This window comes from Sebastes umbrosus, chromosome 1 (genome assembly GCF_015220745.1).
Source record: "Sebastes umbrosus isolate fSebUmb1 chromosome 1, fSebUmb1.pri, whole genome shotgun sequence".
Taxonomy (NCBI): Eukaryota; Metazoa; Chordata; class Actinopteri; order Perciformes; family Sebastidae; genus Sebastes; species Sebastes umbrosus.
The window spans coordinates 37,862,120-37,881,616 of record NC_051269.1 but is presented as its reverse complement, the minus strand read 5'-3'; the positions used below and the strand labels follow the sequence as shown (position 1 = coordinate 37,881,616).

Here is a 19,497-nt window from a genome sequence, read left to right as displayed (position 1 = left end):
TCAGCATGCAAGAAATGCACAACAGACTTAATCTCAACGGTCACACGCTGACACTCTGGGATTGTAAAAAAAAAAGGAGGAGGTAATTCTTGCTTGGCATTTAAAGGAACAGTGTGTGACATTTCGGGGTATTTATTAGCAGAAATGGAATATAATATTCATAAATATGTTTTCATGAATGTATAATCACCTGAAATCACCTGGTTTTCGTAAGCTTAGAACAGTGATTCTCAAAGCGGGGTCTGCTTTACTGTGACGCGTAAAACAAATCCATACGTTTGACTGTTTGTGGCGGTACTGAGTTCCCCAGACTTTAGTTGTTCAGTCAGAAGACTGAAAAACAGTTCCCATCCACATAATAATATAAAATAAAATGCCTTCTTAATAATAATAATGAACAAATGCCTCTTCAATAATGAACAAATGCCTCTATATTAACAAACAATTAAGGAAACTGAAATATTGGTTTGTGTTTTTCCTTTTACCCTCCTTTAAAGTTTTCCCAAATAAAATACACTAAAAGAAATGGGTATAAAGGGTTTCATTGAAAATCAACAAATGAATAGAATACAAAAATACAGCCTGCAGGCGTTAGGCTATTGTAAGGCAAGCCAGCTGTTGCACAAATAGCACCTAATCGTCCCAGTGCAGGTAACCTAATTGGTTGGCACTTAACTTGTTTCCCCAACTAGGAGTCAACACTCTCAACAAACAAAACACAAAGATCACAGAATCCCAAAAGGGCCCAAAACAGACCAGAGTTTCTGGTAAAGCTGATAACACATGTTGCATTGAGTGAAGGAGAGATCAGAATGACCCTGGGTGTGCAGTTTCCCTCCTCTTTTAAGCCCTACAGAAAGGGCGTCGTTACACCCTGATTGGCCAAGAGGGGAATGCACCAAGCTGCTCTCAACTATCATTTAAGAGCCAGTCCCCACACCCTGCGCAACAGGTGAACTGAATAACCCTCTAATCACTCAGCAACTCAACCAAAAAAACACCAGGGAAAAGGGAAACAACAGCAAGCACCAGAGAATTGGCAGCTGCCACATGTTTATTAAATGGAAAGAATGATAAAGAACTGTTATGGATAAATGAAAGTAGGACCTGACTTGACGTGACAGTCAAAAGAAAATGTCCAAGCCTGACTCACCCTCTTTGTCTAAATGTGCACAGGTAAATAAAGGCCCAATCCCAATGTCCCCCCTAAAGCCTGAACCCTCAGGTACTTGACTGACGTCACCCGGTAAATGGTTGAGTATGAGAGGCTGCAAGGGCTTGAAATGGTATAGAGAGGCGAAGTCACGGCCCTTCCGGTGGACCACCATGGGACCTTATTTCAGAAAATTATATTTACTATAGTCAAAGGCAAGAGACAAATATTGTTTTGATCCTGTTTGAATTGCGCCATGAATCACACATATGATGTTTGTCAATTTAAAAGATAATTTTGCAAGTCAAGAAAGTCGTAGGTTTGTCGTAGTATAATTTAGTTTTGTGTGAAGCTGCTCAGTGAACTACATCTCTAGCTAACTGTGTTCCACGTACAAATGAAACATTTTCATCATCCGCGAAGAGAGAAAACGAGCCAGACCGTTACTGGTGTGAGTTCATCCCAGTAGGAAACACACAGCTTCAGCGAGAGAGACATCACTTAATGCCACTTCTGGGTGTAGTCTTTCACTTTTCGTATTTTCACAGTCTGATACTTCAACCGTTTTACAACAAACTGAAACTTTCTTGACTTGCAAAATTATGTTTTATATTAACAAACATCATATGTGTGATTCATGGCGCAATTCAAGCAGGATCAAAAATGTTGTCTCTAAACCTTGACTACCGTTCATATTTTTTCAGAAATAAGGTCCCATGGTGGTGCACTTAAAGGGGCGTGACTTCGCCTCTCTACAATAAACAACACAAGCTAATACACACTTTGGCTGCTGCAGCTCCTTTAATGATTTATTCTTGTTCACTTTGAGAGCTGTTGCAACCACTACTATTCATTATATCTGGACGTTTAAACAGATTTTTTATTCTAAGTATCTCATTTACATTTTGATTACATTTTCACCGTTTTCTCCAAAAGCACCTACAATGAGGTCACTATCACAGACTGCAGTTTGTTGTTTTTAATACTGGAACATATAAGCTGCTTTTTTTCTGTGGTGAGTCACCCGGGTATTCCTTCAAGACATTTGACATTTCTGAGACGGAGTGCTGTCAGAATAAATCATACCTTAGACTGGTTTACCATTACCTTTTCACTGCTTAGGCATTTCTTACTAGAGAACAAAGTCAGTCTTGTGTCAGTTTATTGAAATTCAAGAACTTTGTGATCATGTAACAAGGCAGTTTTCCAGTAAGACAAAGTTTCTTTTTGGTCATTGCTATGCCTGAATTAGATGTGACTGCCATTAAAATACTAAAAGACCAAGCAATCCAACTGGGAAAAAGGCTTGTATTCAGGATAATAAATATGAAAGCTGTGCTCATGATGCCAGCACCAGACTACTGCTGTATATTGTTGGATTTATTATGTACAAAAGTGCTTACAATGACCTGCAATAACCTGACTGTTGGATTTGTTGTGAATGGAGTGATTGCGAGGAAAGGGAGGAGGCAGGTGCTGTTCTTTTTGCAAGGTCAAGAAGAGGAAGGAGTCAGAAGGAGATAACAAAGAAGAAGATATGCAGCAAAAATATCACATGTCATAAGCTCATGAATATTACTATTGTGTAAACCATGAATAGACTGGATCAGGGATAGCTCGGGATTCAGACTTCACGAACTGACCCATGCACTGTATGTTGTCAGGGACACGTTGATTGGATCCAGATATCTGTAAACTCTTTTATTTTACTTATGCAACATTGATTGTTCGGAATAAATTGAATCATTATGCTTTAACTCATCTGTTTGGAAATTCTCTTTGTCACACAAGATTAACCAACACGTAACTGGGCCTTGACCTCTTGGAGGTAGAAGGCCAGTTTCTTCAATATCCCACAGCTGTCCGAGTCCCATGCCACGTACAAGCCTGCTCCTGAACAGAGAGCTGGTCCACTGGGCTCTGAACAAGACAGAACTGGCACGTCTAGGAGGTGATCCAGGGGTGTTTCAGACACTGGGCAGCTGTGGCTCTTTCCCCTGGCAGCAGCGCCAACATGGTCAGGAGGAACGAGCTGAACTGGGAGGCTTCCTCCCGCGGCCACTCGTACTTATCCAGCAGGATCTCAAACAAGCTCCACGGCTTCAGCTTTGAAATGTGTCGCAGTTGTCCTGCACAGAGTAAGAAGTAGACTGTTACACTGCTTTTGTCTACTTATAAAAAATTTTTTCCTTCTTGCAAATAAAACAAATAAAAAATAAAATTTCTATTGCCTCCGTATGGCTTTCAACATTGCGACACCTGCGGGGGCTTGCAGCTAGCAGTGGCTTGCAGCTTGGCATGCAGCTAGCGGTGCTTGAAGCTAGCGGTGCTTGCAGCTAACAACGCTTCCGCAACGGCACCATCGGTTGTATTGGTACAGTGTTATCATCTGTAAACGCCGGGGAGTGGAAAGTCAGGGTTAAATTCAAGTAGTGTGAACTAGGCATAAGTGGTTGCATTGCCTAAACCTAACGTCCTGTGAAAACGGAAGTTTATTTTGAAAGAACACTATACATGTAACGATCGTATATTGATCCGTCCAACAGTAACACAAGAGGGGTACCCCGTGCGTCGATCTCCGATGCCGAGGGGCACTGACCAAGTGGCGGTATTTGACGAGTTGGGAGTGAGAATGTGTTGTAAAAGCACGCACGGCCGGCCCGGCAATGTCAACAAAGCACGGAAAAGCTCTGATTACAACATACACAGAAGGAGGGTGACTTCATTCTCTGCTCAGGTAGACATTACGTCTCTATATCTTTACATAGCAAATAGTTGTTTGCTGCTAAATTAATGCTTTGGATATTGTAAAGAGTACTTTTGATATCAAGTTGTAATTCATGAAACAAAACACAAAATCCTCTTTAAGCATAATAAATTCAGACTATAAGTTGAAGTCTCCGAGTCCAAATATCAGATGCAGGTAATTTGGCCGTATGATGAGCAAATAAGCATTTCTAAAGTATTACTGTATTTGTAATAATTTAGTACACTTTACCTTTACGGTTGAAGTATCGTTTGGAATTTCTCCCCGACAGCATGAACTGGGATGGAAGGGATCCCAGCAGCTCAATGATGTGGGCAATGTGATCTGTGAGAAGACAGAGCACACTGTATTATAATTAGCACATCTAGTTTAATCAAGGACAAAAGAGATGCAGTGAACAAAACAAACCTTCCTCGCGGGAGAACGTGGCTCCTGACTGGGGGTCGAACAGATAATCCCCTGTGGCCAGCTCAAACGCCTAAAGGAATAAAGAATATGGCTGAGACACATCTAGAAATGGCAATGCTGGAATGAAACATACTGAAAAAGGAGCAATGTGCAGACGACCTTTTACTATGTTTCAGATCCAACAACCTCTCTACAAGCACCACGTTCTGTGCTAAATTTGAATCCCTATCGGGATTACAAGATAAACCTACATAAAAGTGAACTGTTCCTTTAATAGATAAGCATTTGATCTAGACTACAGTGACATACTATTTCAAATTGAACACAATTTACTGTACTATGTCGAGTTAAAACATTGCTACTGCAGTGGTCCCCTTTCACACTGTCCCCTTGCCGGACAAATAAACTATAAAAATTAATATATTCCCCAAATTTACAGTGTGTACCAATGTTCATCCCTAAATCATTTTTTGTTGACTAGATTCGATTATCTTCCCATATATACTGTGTATATATATATATATATATATATATATTGCAAAATAAGAAGAATCATGAGTTAACAAGATCTTACTTCAGAGATTAAAAAGAGACTTAAATAGTAAGATATTGGTGTATATTTTGTGGTAGTCTATATATTTGCCCAACCCTGGGAATGTTTCAATAAAAAGATTTTGAACAGAAAAGAAAGAAAAAAGAGATGAAAAACATTTTTTTCCAAAAATACACATGTATGCAGTGGCTCGTCTTACCATGCAGGCGGTGCTCCAGATGTCAGCCGGTGTGTCGTAGTCGGCACCGATCAGAACCTCCACCGAGCGGTACTGACACGTCTGGATGTCTTCGGTGAAGTGTTTGTGCTGACGGAAAAAGAGATTTTAATGTTCCACTATTAAAGGACCTGCCTCTATGACTATTAAAGCTCCTCTTCAGCTCAATGCAAATTAATTACAACTAATTTAACTTTCTAAATTAAACTGACCCTTCGCTAAGCCCCTCCCTAGAACGGCCACTGTCCAATCCTACGTTAGCAACCGTAACTAGGCGCAGGAGGCCTGTCAAGCTTTCTGTGTATGAACCTGCAAGTCCAACAGCAGAAATCCTCGCAGTTTAGAGAAGAGTGACGTATTTTGTCGCTTTTCTGAAGCCAAAAAGGCGAGAGTCGGATATGGATTAAACGGAGTGGAAGACCTCACTCACAGCTGAATCCATCGAAGATCAACTAAAACTCCTTTGTTTGCTCCAAGGTAAGACACGCTCACAACGTTAGCTAGCTTAGCGCGTTAGCAAACAAAGACGGTTGAATGTGTGTTGAAGGTGTGTTGAATGTGTGTTGAATGTGTGTTGAAGGTGTGTTGAAGGTGTGTTGAAGGTGTGCGAGCAACATCCTGGCACACCTTAAATAAATACAAAAGTGGAATAATTCAGTTTTATATTAGATAATGAAAGCTTTAGGGAGTCATAATTAAACAAACAAACAATATATTGACATACGGCACATACCCTGCAGTGCCGTAACATTTTTGTTCCTGTATGTTTGTAAAGACTTGGGGTGTCTGACGCTTGCATTAGGACCGGTGAGCTTTCCTCTTGATTTTCTTAATTTACAATACTCAAACACAAATTAGCCTAAACTGTGAATGTAAATCTCAAATGCATGTTGTAGTTCTTTCTGTCTACTTCTCTACAATTATTCCAGAAAAATCTTCCTTTATTTCCTTTGGAATATCTCTCACTGATATTGTTGAAAACGGCATATTGACATGCCGGATTCAAAAGCTCGACAGACCTAGCAACAGTAACCAAGGGGGGAGGGGCTTAGAAAAGGACGAATTACAGACTTTTTACTCTCAATTATGTGCATATGATTATCTTATTATAATTATCTTGGTATACAATATTATCTCAATAATTATTATTATTATATGCAGTTGTAAAATGTAAATAAAACGTGCCTTTAATGACAAAGATAACAAACTTCTTAAACAAAACGGAGAGTCTACAGCCATGCTAGCGGCTCCGTGAGACTGGAGGCTACTTAAGCACAGTGGTGCTTTGAGCTAAATGCTAATGTAGTACTTATAAGTTGTCAAATATTTCCATCTGGACCAAAGTGGTGGACACTGTCATCCCTAAACCTGTGCCTCTAGCATGGCTAAAAAAACAAACAATTTAAAACAATTTGGGGGCAACTTTATCTTGGCTCAAACCACTACCACCCACACTACATCAATGGCAAGACAGGTTAATGACATGATGATGATGTTAAGACAGTCATGTTATGAAACAGATGAGAGATAGAACAGATGAGAAACAGAGGCTCCTGTAATTACTTATATTACCAAAGTGATAAGGTGCTGTACCGATCTAATTGTGAATTTGACCAAAATTAACATCCGTCTCTTTTAAGGTATTGTTGTTTATTCATTTTATTTCTTCTCCTTTCTTCCTTTTTCCTCTTTCTTTCTTTCTTCTTTTAAATTATTTAGACTCCTCTGTGGATGCTCATGATGCCATGAGTTCTAATTTGAATCATAATGTTTGTGAATAGATCCTTTTTTCATTTCCTGACAAAGCAGCTATGCATATTCCAAATGTGCAAAAGTGAATAAACATTTTGTCCAAAAAAAAAAAAGAGAAATGTCATCAGAGGAAATAACATCATTGTCTCTTTCTCTGATTCTGCCAAATGAAATGAGAACCACCACCAGCGGGTAGTTCTGAACTGCACTAGATTATACTGTATATGTGTCTCTCGAGCTACATTTCACATCAGCCCACACAGTCTTGTCTCACTGGAAACATATGGCAGCTGTGTTTTTCACTGGAGGGCACACAGTAAATATGGCTACTGTGCTTTACAGAAAGAAACTGTCACATTTGGTTCTATAAAAACGATGATTTGGAAGTGTTTTATAAACTAGACATGTGGCTGTCATACCGGCTGCCTCGGTCCTGTTGTGTCTGTTCTGCCTCTCGGTCTCTCTTCCATTGGGGACTTCCCCTGCATTGCTATTCTCCATCCATCCACCAGATGCCCTCAGACTCTCCCATCTGACTCTCACTACCACCTGCTCCCTTGTTTCCACTTTCCCTCATCAGCCCTGCGGTACATTTACCGGCCCATTTACAGCCATTCCACACCAGATTGTCAATGTTGCTTCATGCTTTGCTTTCCAGCCACCTGTTCCTGAACCTGAACCCTCATCTGTACCATTTCCCTGCCTCATTTCTGTTCACCCGTGGATTCTCAGTAACGGCCATGACTCAGAGTTTCCCTTGTGGTTTCCCTGTGTTTTTCCCCTCCTTTGTGTTTGTCTGTGGGCCCTATACCCTCCCAGTCCATGACGGAGTGAACTTCGTTTGTAGTCACATTCACAGCTAAATGATGCACCCTTGTTTAAGGTGTAGGGTATAAATACAGCGGCAAGCTTTGGGACGAACTTCCCTCTCTCAGACGGAAACTGTCGTAACATTTCGTAACCATGGTTTCGTATCAAGCGGAGGGGAACACGTTTACCGTTTTCTAGGCCAGACAAGGGTAGATTTGATCCAAAATACAATGTAAACTTAAGTTGCTATCTTAGTTTGAGCAGTTTATGTTTGAACGGGTAGTCGCATGGAACTTACATTTGTTACGGAGAGTTTTCCATGATGAACATAAAACGCCGTTGCGCGTGGCCAGTAAGTCGGCATCGATGCAGGCTCACTGTTGGAGGGTTTTATAACCCACTTACACTCACCGCTAATTGGTTTGGAATGGCGCTGAATATGGCAGACCCTCCACGTGAACACGCAAACAGAGTGGAAGTAGGTAGCGAGAGGGTGTAGGAGATGGTTTGAGAAAGGCCCTGTCTGTGTCTGTGTGGCGAGGGCGTGGCGCTCCTCTCCTGGCTCCCTCCTAGCTTCCAGTTACCATTGATTACCCAAACATGCCTTCCATTAAGCTCATCATTCTGCAATATATCAACCCCAGTTCTTCACTCACTGTTCGCCAGATCGTTGTTGCCATCACTGTGGTAGTTAGTGGTTCTTGTCTGCTCTGCTTGATGTAATCAGAGTTATTTCTTTGTGCTGCTTCGATTTACTTTGCCTGCCTGCCTCACCATAACCCCGAGCTATCACACCAGCCACGCTCTCACTCACTCCAGCCTGCCCAGCTTAGCTCAACCCAACACTCTGCGTCTGTGTTTGGATCCACCTATTACTGATCGTAACTTTCAATAAATCACTGAGCTGTTCCTCTCTGCCAAGATTGCACTCACCGGCCTGACAGTGGCCATTCATAAAACACATCACAATTTGCTTCATGGCTCCAAAAACTGGGAGATGCAGAAGAAAAATCTCATTTTTTGTCCTAGACTTCTTGATTTAAGACTAATCTTTCAGGATAGGTCCCACCCATTTCTAGCTGAACAGATTTTAATTTTATTTTTAATCCTTTTATTATTTTTTGCCGCTACGATTTCATCAAATCTTCACTTGGTATGGTACAGAAAATACTTTGATAAACCTGAAATTAATTTCAGTTATTAATCTGTTGCTGTTTTTTTTCCAAAGCAGTTTGTTTGCATGATAAATATAGACGAATATAACCCAAGAGTGTGATGCAGGATTCATTTAGGTATTGCCCAAAATCTTGGTCAATCAGCCTGATTCTCAATATGTGTATTTTGATGCATAAATAAAGATTAAATATTAAAGAATGCTCCATTATCAAAATAAATTAAGGAGGATTATGAAGACATGGAGGAGGTAAGCACTTACTGACAGCTCTTTAGTTGGGAGATGAAACTACTGTATTAAATTGTAATTCTGTAGGTTTTCAGGTTTAGTTATCTTGTTAAATAATCACTCACCACCCAGCAGGCATTGCCCAGGTCAGCAATCTTGATGAGGATTTTATCAGCATTCTGGGGCTTCAGTAGGTCCAAGAGTACATCCGAATCACTGATACCTAAAATAACATAAAAGAATGTTATAGCCAAGTATATCAGACCAGGATAGACTGAGTGTACTGTACTGATGATGCTCTAGGTAATCTATACTATGTAAATATTAGCGCATGTAAAAACACTAACAAATGGTACAGATTAGTGACAAACAGTGAGTTTCCACAGGAAGAGGAACAAACTGCACATTGCCATGAGACTGACCACGGGGAGAGGATGGTGATGGAGGAGGCAGCTCTTTGTCTGCAGTCTGATGTAATAACACTGATCTGGAGCCAGAGACAGGAGCATCTGTGTTGAGGTCTGGCCACGAGCAAATAGAGTCTCTGTGGCTGTTTGGTTTCAAATCCAGTCCGTCTTCCAGCAGCAGCGTCTGCCTCCTTAATTTGAGGTTAGGACCCGTGAGCTTAGAGTGACAGGTGGAGCTACGGGTGCCAGATGGAGCGGGGACATCAGAGAACGACACATGAAGCTTGTCTTTTTGATTGTGGTCAGATGTGCTCTCCTGTCCTCGTCGACTCCTGTCTTTTCTTGTCAGTCGTTTTATGGGGCTCCTGGAGACCTTGCTGGACTGAAGGGGTGCAAACAATCAGATGTGGGCATCGAGTAAAACAATTCATGAATTGTTGAATGAATTATCACAATGTCATGCCTGTTATGGAAGTAAAGCAAATCATGCAAATTAAAGCCACTATGTGTAGGATTTTAAAACTTTGACTTTGGCGCCCCCTAATGGTAGCATCAAAAAGCACTCAACATGATTTTCACATTTTAAAGGAGCATTAAGTGTTATATGAACTTTCAACACATTGTCATCCAAACTCATCCCATACTGAGGGTTTGTCAGACCCCTCCGCGTCACTTTACAGTTGCAGTGCACATGCTTAAAAGGAACAGTGTGTAGGATTTAGCAACATCTAGCAGTGAGGTTGCAGATTGCAGCCTCTCCCGTGTGCCAAGCGTGTAGGAAAACTACGGTGGCCGACACAAAAACGTGAATGGCCCTATCCAGAGCCATTTGTTTGAAGAGTAGCGTAGGTCATTTGGAGAACAGCAGAGCTAGAGTGTGTGTGTGTGTGTGTACGTGGGAAGTGTGTAGTGAAGCAAGAGAGAGAGAGCGGAAGTGACTGTGTGTGATGTAAACGAAAAGGTGAGCTAGTGGAGCAGAAGACAGATTAGTTTAGCTTAACATCATGGTTAGGCTTAAAATTACTACGTTTGTAAAGAGAAAATGAAATGAAACGTTGTGAAAACGGGACACGAACGGCGCTCTCCTGGATGAAAGCCCTGTGTTTGTTGGACACATTCCACCTCCCCTCCCGCCCTGTGTGTGTATTTTCAAACTTTAAACTACGTCACCACACTCCCGGAGCACTTTCTCTGAGCATTTACTGTTGCCGCGGATGGGTTTACATTGTTGTTAATTGAAAGCCTGGTGCGTCTCATACAGGCACTAAAGGGTGCGTTGCGCGTCGATATCACACACTAGAGCGTGACAATTTAGTGTCAGAGAGCGTGACAGTATTTTACGCCATGGGAATGAGAACGGGCTGGAACTTTTATCAACTTCTTTTACCAACATATCAAATACACTGTTACAGACCATCCTGAAATCTTTGCTAGTTTGAGCCTTCGCCAAATTTTCATAGTTTTTTTTTTCTTCTGCATATTATCTGTAGTTAGTAACCATACACCTATAGAGCTTTACATTAAATCCATGTATTGATATCTCAAGAATAAGTTGTGAAACTGTTACTAGTCTACATGTTGTAAAGCATTAAGTTGCCAACAACAAGCTATTTTGAAACCAGAACAGCGGTCGTTGGAAGGACATCAAAATCTGCAGTTGTGTCCTCTTACAGAAGCCTACAACTGTTAGTGACGCAACAAACCCACAAGAGCTGTCACCATGCAAAATAATGATCAGGGACTATTTCAGTATTTCTCTCTTAACTCTGGCTTCTAATTGTGAAAGTTATAAAATATATAAGAACTGCCCAGTACAAATATAAGTATTTCTTGTTTTCGACTCTGATAACGTCCTCTTCACTTGTCTTGACTGCAATGCAGAAAGTGCTTGTAAAAATATTTTTTTTAAGTTGAGTTGCAAACTGTACAATATTGCTAAGGGATTTCTATTGTCTCTTTACGGTCAAAGTGTGATAAAAGAAAAGTGCAGCAGAATGAGAATGGTAGACACCTACTATATCACCCAAACTTCTAAAGTGCAAATACAAGAGCTCTCCGTCTCTACAGATCTCAGTTCAACCCTGAATAAAAGATGATTAGACAACAAAATGATTTGTCAGAATAAGTTGTGTAGCTCACATAACTGTAGGAAGTGGGGGTGAAATTACTTTATTATTAACATCATAAATGTGTGTGTAGATTAAGGATTCAAGTCTCCTCCTTCTAGAGCATCACAGTCACTGTAGCGGCTAATCCTAAAACTTAAAGCCACTGAGGTGCTGCATAGACGGGCTTGTAATTGACGCGTTTGCCGTAGCATCACTAAGTAGTATAAGTAGTGTGTTGTGAAATAACAGAGTCCAACTTCCATTCTTGCTTCTGCTGGAATATTAATTTGTCACAGTTATGTGTCCTCAATGAGCTACATGCAAGCAATCATGACCGGCGATGTCCAAAAACTCCATACAGTCAACATTTTGACGGACACAAACCCAGCGTTCTCAACTATTTGTGCTCCTCCTTCGTCTAGCAACAACTGTCACCGGAATGAAGGTTCCTACCTTTATAGAAAACCCCAACAGAAGGGTGCCACCTACAGCACCATTTATGTCCTACATACACTTAACTCAAGAGATGGCTCCTACAGTCGCGATTATATCAATCAGAATCAACAGAAATCTCAATGCAGTGTGCTCGTCTAGGACAGTAATCTGACAAAGTCAGTTGTTACATGTCCGACGCCCTGCCTTTTCATGATTTCAAGTGTCCTATTAGTGAGTTCCAGGCTGTAGATGTTGTCAAGATGCAGTTAAAGTGCAAAAGCAAAACACAACATCCATCTTACCCACTCCCCAAGAGTGTGGAAAACCCCAGTCAGCTTCCCCAACACGTTGGACAAACTCTTAGGAAGTCACAGCAGAAACGCGGATGTCAGAATGCAATTATAATAAAACACAACTATCCGAATAATAATTAATGAAATAGTAATGAAAAGAAGAACACATTTCAGGTTGCAAACCTGTTTTTCTCTGGAGCTTCTGTTCACTGACAGGAAGCGAAAACATCAGCAGGAAAAAGAGGCACAGAATGTGAAAATAAGTGAAAAGGGCAACAGCAGTGAATATTTTTCTTGAATTTAATCACCTCCTTTGGCCTGATACTCGCAGATTCCTGTGACACACATTTCTTTATAATGCTAATGCAGCATCACTAACCTGTGGAGCCGGTGAATGCAGAGGACACTGGCAGCTGCCACAGCTTGGTGTTGGCCGCCAGGTTCTGAATGTAAACCTCATCCACTCTCAGGAGGATGTTTTCTGGCTTGATGTCTGTGTGGATAATCTTGCATTTGGTGTGCAAGTAATCTAAACCCTGCAAGACCTGTGATAAGGAATGAAAAATACAGTCACTGTCATCGCAACCCCGTATCAGCCAGGAGCAAAAATAGAAGATAATCTGTTAAAAAAAAAAAGAGCTGAAAGAGACGATTTAAGACGGAATAAAGGGTTTCACAGCACCTGTCTGAGGATGCTCTTAACGCAGGGCAGGGGGAGGCCAGTGTAGTTGGATTTGACGATCCACCTCAGCAACTGGTGGCCCAGCACCTCCAGAACCATGCACACATCTGGTGAGCGATTAAGGACCTTGTTTCATACTGTACCGCTCGGGTATTTAGAGTTTCTTGGGTGTTTGAAGAAGGCAAAAACACATTGACACAATCTTGTGTTAAAATCCTACCACCATGATATAAGGATGTTGTCATGGTGGCATCTGTTTGTCTGGGTGTAGGCACATTTGTAAACAGCAGAACTGAAAGGGTAACTTCGGAATTTTCCAACCTTTTCAACCCTATTTTCCCACGTTTTGTCGGGTTTCCACCATGGATGTATTCCACTATTCCGCCGTCGTCTTCCAGCAACACGTCACCTCGCCAGATTTCAGAACAAGACTTCTTCTTTTGTGTTTAACGGCAGCTTGCATCCGTGATGTTGCATTACTGCCACATTTCTGAGTTACAAGACTTCTCCTTGAGCGAGACTCTGTCCATAATGGCACTTAAAATGACAATCAGAGCCTGTCATGGCAAAAACAAGCACTTTTAGTGGACCTAAATGATGGTGCCAGTTTGCCCCAATAGCACCATATTGCAGTTCGTGAACAGCTGCCGTCTACTTCGCTCTCCCTCAATACTGGACCAGTTTCAGAAATTGTTGTTGTTAATAGTCAATTAGATGCAAAAGCATTGGGAAATAGGGTCCAGGTAGTAAAATACCAAAGTTAAACTTTGCGATTACGTTGGGACTGTAAAGGATACGCTCTCCATTTGCTCCAGTAATCCTGAAGTCATCAATAAGGTGCACGATTGTCTCACGTTTTGGATCTTTGGGGTCACTGTCCCTTACCTGATGGTCAGAACATATCAACAAAAATGTATAAAAATGATAAAGACAGTCATATTGGTGTGTATAAAAAAATCTTTGCAGATGGGCTGAGCAACCACTGGTAATGAGAGCTGCTGTAACTGAGAGCTGCTATGACATATTCATTTTGTATTTCAAAATGTTGTGTACCCCACCCTGTATTTGTCACACACACATACAGTGTATACAGTGCATTATTTTCGCCCTTATCTCTAATAAAACTATCACAGTCTCCTCCCCATGATACACTTCTTTCAATATCAAACATGTCTCTTATTAGAGATCTTGAAATGACAACGGAAATGGCATTTTATGCCATTACCTGTCTCACTTATTAGTGACTCTCCCTGCTCCACAACCATTCTAGCCAGATCTACCACTTTGTAAGAGCATTGTGCATTGTAAGAGTACTCTAAAATGACTAAAAACTATTTAGTATGCATGTTAAAACAAAACAATGTGATCACACTGACACATTTCAGAAGTTGGATCTCATCCATTGCCGTCTCTGTGAATGTTTGGGCACTCTTCACCACCTTCAGAGCCACAAAACGCCCCTTCCTGCATGCAAACAATTATGGCAGTTAGCTACTGTTATGTTCATATCATATTAGATTATCTCTATAGTATATTATTATGTTATCATGTTATATATGAAAAATCAAAAGGTCAAATCTGTACTTACATCATATCCCAGCAGAGCCATACAGTAGAGAAGTGACCCCATCCCAACTTTTTAACCACTTGGTAACGGTCAACGAAAATCTCTCCAATCTCTACAGAGTAGTAACCGCCTGCAACACAATGAACCGCCTGCATCAGAGAAAAGATCTCAAGCTGTGTGTTGGAGTCTGGTGTTGGGGTGCTTCCTACCAATGCAGTAGTCTGCAGGATTCTCCTGTTCCTCGTCATAAGACCCCAGAGGCTCAGGTGAATGAGGATGTTTGTGTACAGCTGGAGGGTGGTGGGCAGGTTTAGGACTCCCTCCTGTTTTTGGGGAGGGGTGAGGGCTGGGTTTGACGGGTGGATTGGAAGAGCTGGCTGAAAGAAGGGCTGATATAGCAGCAGCATATGAAGATGACATGTTTAACGGGGCCTGAAGAAGTTCGAGAACAGCTGAAGATGGGCCCCGATGACAGCAGAGAAAAAGCTGCAACAAAAATGCGTTTCAAAAATAGAAGTTCTTCAATCATGCTTAACTTAAATCTCTGAAACAAGAGTTCACTAGCTGTTTTTAGTCCCTGATTGCAGGAGGTGGTTTGCAATGACATTTCAAAGGGGCAGTGAATGTGTGCGTTTTATTTTTAGCTGGATGAATGGCATGTCAACGTAAATAGCTCCTGTCCTGACTCCTGACACTGGCCCAGCTGCAACTGAACTCTTCCTGATACTGGCTTAAGTGTGGCTTGCCACCGTTGTAAACATGAATGGCTGGCAATTCATATTAATTCATAATATGAATTCAGACAGTAAAGTGATCAGTGTTTCAGGCAGCTGAGCTCTCACTCTACTCAAATGGTGGTTAATGAAAAATTTAGAGTTTAAATTTCAGAAACAAAACTACTGGCTTTAACAGGTGTTGTGTCGAGTAATGTTTCCCGTCAATGTGTTTCTCCCACCTAAACCTGAACCAACCCTTAACCCTAACCCTGACTAAAGAAGTATATTGCCAAGAAGTGAAAGTCAATTGTTAGTTCCATTGCAACATCAGCGCCATGGATGTATTAAAAGAACTAAATACAGCGTTGGAGGCGGGGCCCCGGTCATTCCAATGAGAGTTGCTCATTGGCGCATGAAGCCTAAATGGCTCAACTTCCGTCTGGAAAAGAACCCGGATCTCCGCTCGCTCACATGACTTGGTCACGGGGTCACGACGTCGTCACGGCTTGCACTCCAGCCTCGGTCTGGGTCTCATTCACATAAACGGAGGAAGGGAAATAACTCTGGATTCAGCTATTAGTGCGTTTTACAACTTTAAAAACTAATTTTTTTAAATAAGGACTATTAGATTGTTCATACTGGGGAGTTGATTCATCTAAAAAAAAATTATCTGCTGAGTTACAGACGTCTCTTTCCCAATGTAAGTCTATGGGAAAAAGTATTTTTGGGCCCAATGCATCACGTGATTGACACGGAAGTTGAAGTACCGCCGTTTGGCCACTACGAAAGTCGGGATCGACGACCGGCACACTTCCTGGGGGCTTGATCAGCGCCCAGCAGCAAAGCTAACCTTCTGCCATTTTGGACTGAAAGCGACAACCGGACACCAGTAAACGTCTGCCTAAAAAGTGCTGTACAAAATTAAAACTAAATTATTTCTATTCTATTGTCATATTCTACCGAAATGGCCTGTGTTGAACAATAAAATATTATAAATATAATAAGCGGTCCAAAATGGCTTCAGCGGCTATTGTAAAAAAAACAAAAAACACCTGAGTTCTATCATTTTAACAGGAGGGAAACACTATTCGACAGGGGAACAGATTTCAACACAACACCTGTTCAACATGGCTGGGAAAAGTACAAATCTTGAAGTAACATACTGCTCCTTTTCACACAGCTGTGATACTTTAAATTAACCAAATTAATATTTATATAGCTAACCTAGCGTTTATTTTACTTTTGCAGTTGTTACCTTGTTTTTGTCTACAATTTATAGATATAGTCAAACATAGTTTTATTGTGAAGGTTTTTGCAGGAAGTCGACTAGAGCTGGACTAAATAAGTTCAGTACATGTTATTGTTGGTTTTTTGAGATTTGGAAGTACAAAAAGTCAGAGAGTCTTTTCCGCTCACATTAAATACTCAACAACATTAGAGGAGGAGCCTACTTACCCCCCTGTCTGTGTCTGTGATATATATCCAGGTTTAATATTTGTAACGCGGGAAATAAAACCGAGCCTGGCACGAGGACTCAGACCGCGTGCTCTGCTCCTCCTCACTGTGTTCAGTGTGACTGATAAAGACTCTCTGGTCCAGGAATAGCAGACTGCTCCTACTGCTCCTACTGCTGCTGTGTTTCTGACAACATTTAACACTATGTAGCTACCAGATCTATTTACAGAGGGGCCAAGGTGGTCATTCTCTTATTTATTATTTCAACGTTGATTTTCCTACACTACAATTATGCCTACAGGTTTTAGAAATACTAAATATTGGAGCCTATTACTGCTTTAAAGATATTTAAACTGATAAAAAAATACTGGGTTGGTTATAATCTAGGGCACAGTGACAGAGCAGGTACAAATAATGCAAAGTTATGCAAAAGAGATAATTCCTGTAACCCATCTTTAAATATGGCTTTTTCACAGCAACCAATATTCATTACAAACCCAAATATTGTTAATACCCACAATTATTTTAGATTAATATTTTTCAAAGATGTGAAATACGACATAAGGATGGAGTTTTGAGAAATGTGTATGTGTCATGTAGAATATTTCCATTTGATTTAATGATGCTGACATAAAACCATGTTGGTTTGAATGTTTCACTGACTGTAACCATCTTAAAGCTTCAATGAAGAACTGAAACAATACACAGCATATGATGCTGTCACATGAAGTGGAATTAGATGATTTTAACAACCTTAGAGCTACTTAAGGGGGAATAAAAGGGAAAAACTGGATGCTAAGAGGTTAAAATAATGCCATAAAATACTAAGATTACTGTTGACAATCACAGATGTGGACATAAAAATATATAATACATTATACACAACATAACATGCATAAATAATGATTCTAGCTGGGTGAAAAATAAAGAAAACATATGCAAAATGAAAACAAAACACTGAAGTTCAACAAGAAATAAAAACAGGAAGCTGCACTAAAGTAAAAGAACTAAAAACAAAAGAGAAAAAAGCAATTCCAGTTACATACATTGAGGTTATGCTTACATGCTTTTGCATTTATGTGTCCTGTAGAGACTGTCAGAGGTGCAGCAGAATCCTGGGGTAAACACAGGTGTGATTAATAACATTAATTATGGCCCTGATCCATTGAAGTGGGTCAGGGTCCTGTTATTGTGCATGCTGGCTGACTGGAGTGTCTGTGACACACTAAACACAATACAATACCTATAAATACTGACTTAACTGTACAATAATTTATACAATAATTCAACTGTGCAATACTGTCAACTGCATTTAAACTGTACATTCAAGAAATATTCTCATTCATTTCTTATTTATGCCATTCTGGCATTTATATTTAACACACTTAATAGAACCCCCTTCCCAGTATTTTGTATTTATTTTTTTGCACTGTGGTTATTTGTTATATATTGAACGTCATAATGCAAATATTTGTACGTATTTCATATTTTTTATATTCTCATTTTTAATTTTAGTACTTATATTTCCAAATATTGCATTTATATTGTATAATTTACATGTTACATACTACTTTATTTCTTACATTTCTTACATTTATAAGAGCAAGTGTAACGCCCTAATATCCCCCCTCCACACCCCCAGTATTCAGGTGATTATACACTAATGAAAACAAAGTTATGATTATTATATTTCATTACTGCTAATTGATCCCCCGAAATGTTACACACTGGACCTTTAAGTGTTTTCTGGGCAGGTTCTACGCTCCACTTAGTTTTACAAGGTCCTTGCAACTGTGTATGCTTCCGCTATTACATACAGTCTGTGTTAAAGTAAATAAACATGTCTGAGACACTCTGTGTTGATTTCAACATGACACTTTATTTAGTAGAATGAATGCACAATCTCATACATACAGTAAAGGACAGGCCTATTTTGTCTTATTTCATAGGCCTGGGTATAAAGAGAGGAGGGAAAGAGAAAACAGCTGCATTTAAATATCTAAAACAAGAAAAAAGAAAAAAAAGAAGAATCAAATATTAACACGTCACACTGCTGAATGAAGTGGTTTTAACACACATTACCAATCCCCGCACTGATGAGAAAGAGCTACAGTAGATAGCTACAAAATGTTATAGGTTCATAAATATAATATAGTTTGAATAAATTTGCATTAGAGCTAAATTTATATCATTCATTTTCAACTTTAACAGAGTACATTATATGAAAAATACATTTACGACCCCCAGTGCACAGCAGTTTGGTCTTTAGTTTCAGGTTTAAACCAGCTGGAAGAAGCTCTACATGAAGCTGGATACTGAGAGGATATGAACACATCAGACAGCAGAAGAAACCAGGTAACATTCACGATGCGCTACGGTTTGTAACAGAGTAGAAAAACAACATCACGACATGACGTAAAGAATTACATTCAGATGAGTCCTAAGATGGCCACAGATCAAGTACATTGAATGGGGAGGAAAAACTTAAAAATGTACATTAAGACATATACTTTCAGTTTCTTTGAGGATTTTGTGTATTATCCTGATCTTTCTGATGTTTACAGCGCCAGTGTTGTAGTCAAGATCACCTAAACCGAGACCAAGTCAAGACCAAAACCAGAGTGTATCGAGGCCGATATAAGACCAAGACTTTGAGGGGTTGAGACTGAGTCAAGAACAAGACCAGACCAGTGCCAGTCCCAGTACCACTGTGTGTTTTTAGGTATAGCCAAATCTCCTCCCAGACAGCTACAGCTTGTTCTTCTGTCTCCC

The 19,497-nt window shown here is 40.3% G+C and overlaps 1 protein-coding gene across 2 annotated transcripts; it reads right to left on the bottom strand.

Annotated features, from left to right (window-relative positions):
• Nucleotides 1-1,935: 1,935 nt before the first annotated feature.
• On the bottom strand, nucleotides 1,936-17,862 carry LOC119496577 (SRSF protein kinase 3-like). 2 transcript variants are annotated; one of them, XM_037783979.1, is made up of 16 exons: nucleotides 17,789-17,862; nucleotides 14,764-15,040; nucleotides 14,576-14,684; nucleotides 14,364-14,451; nucleotides 13,785-13,872; nucleotides 12,988-13,094; nucleotides 12,685-12,850; nucleotides 12,489-12,514; nucleotides 12,315-12,371; nucleotides 9,485-9,851; nucleotides 9,188-9,285; nucleotides 5,081-5,188; nucleotides 4,329-4,398; nucleotides 4,152-4,244; nucleotides 3,006-3,282; nucleotides 1,936-2,525 (listed from the first exon to the last, which is right to left on the bottom strand). In XM_037783979.1, the coding sequence occupies exons 1-15, from the start codon at nucleotides 17,798-17,800 to the stop codon at nucleotides 3,098-3,100; spliced, it is 1,851 nt and encodes a 616-aa protein (XP_037639907.1). In that variant the 5' UTR covers nucleotides 17,801-17,862; the 3' UTR covers nucleotides 1,936-2,525; nucleotides 3,006-3,097. The 2 variants fall into 2 exon arrangements, with proteins under 2 accessions (XP_037639907.1, XP_037639914.1); XM_037783986.1 differs by lacking the exon at nucleotides 17,789-17,862 and adding an exon at nucleotides 16,726-16,866.
• Nucleotides 17,863-19,497: the final 1,635 nt, after the last annotated feature.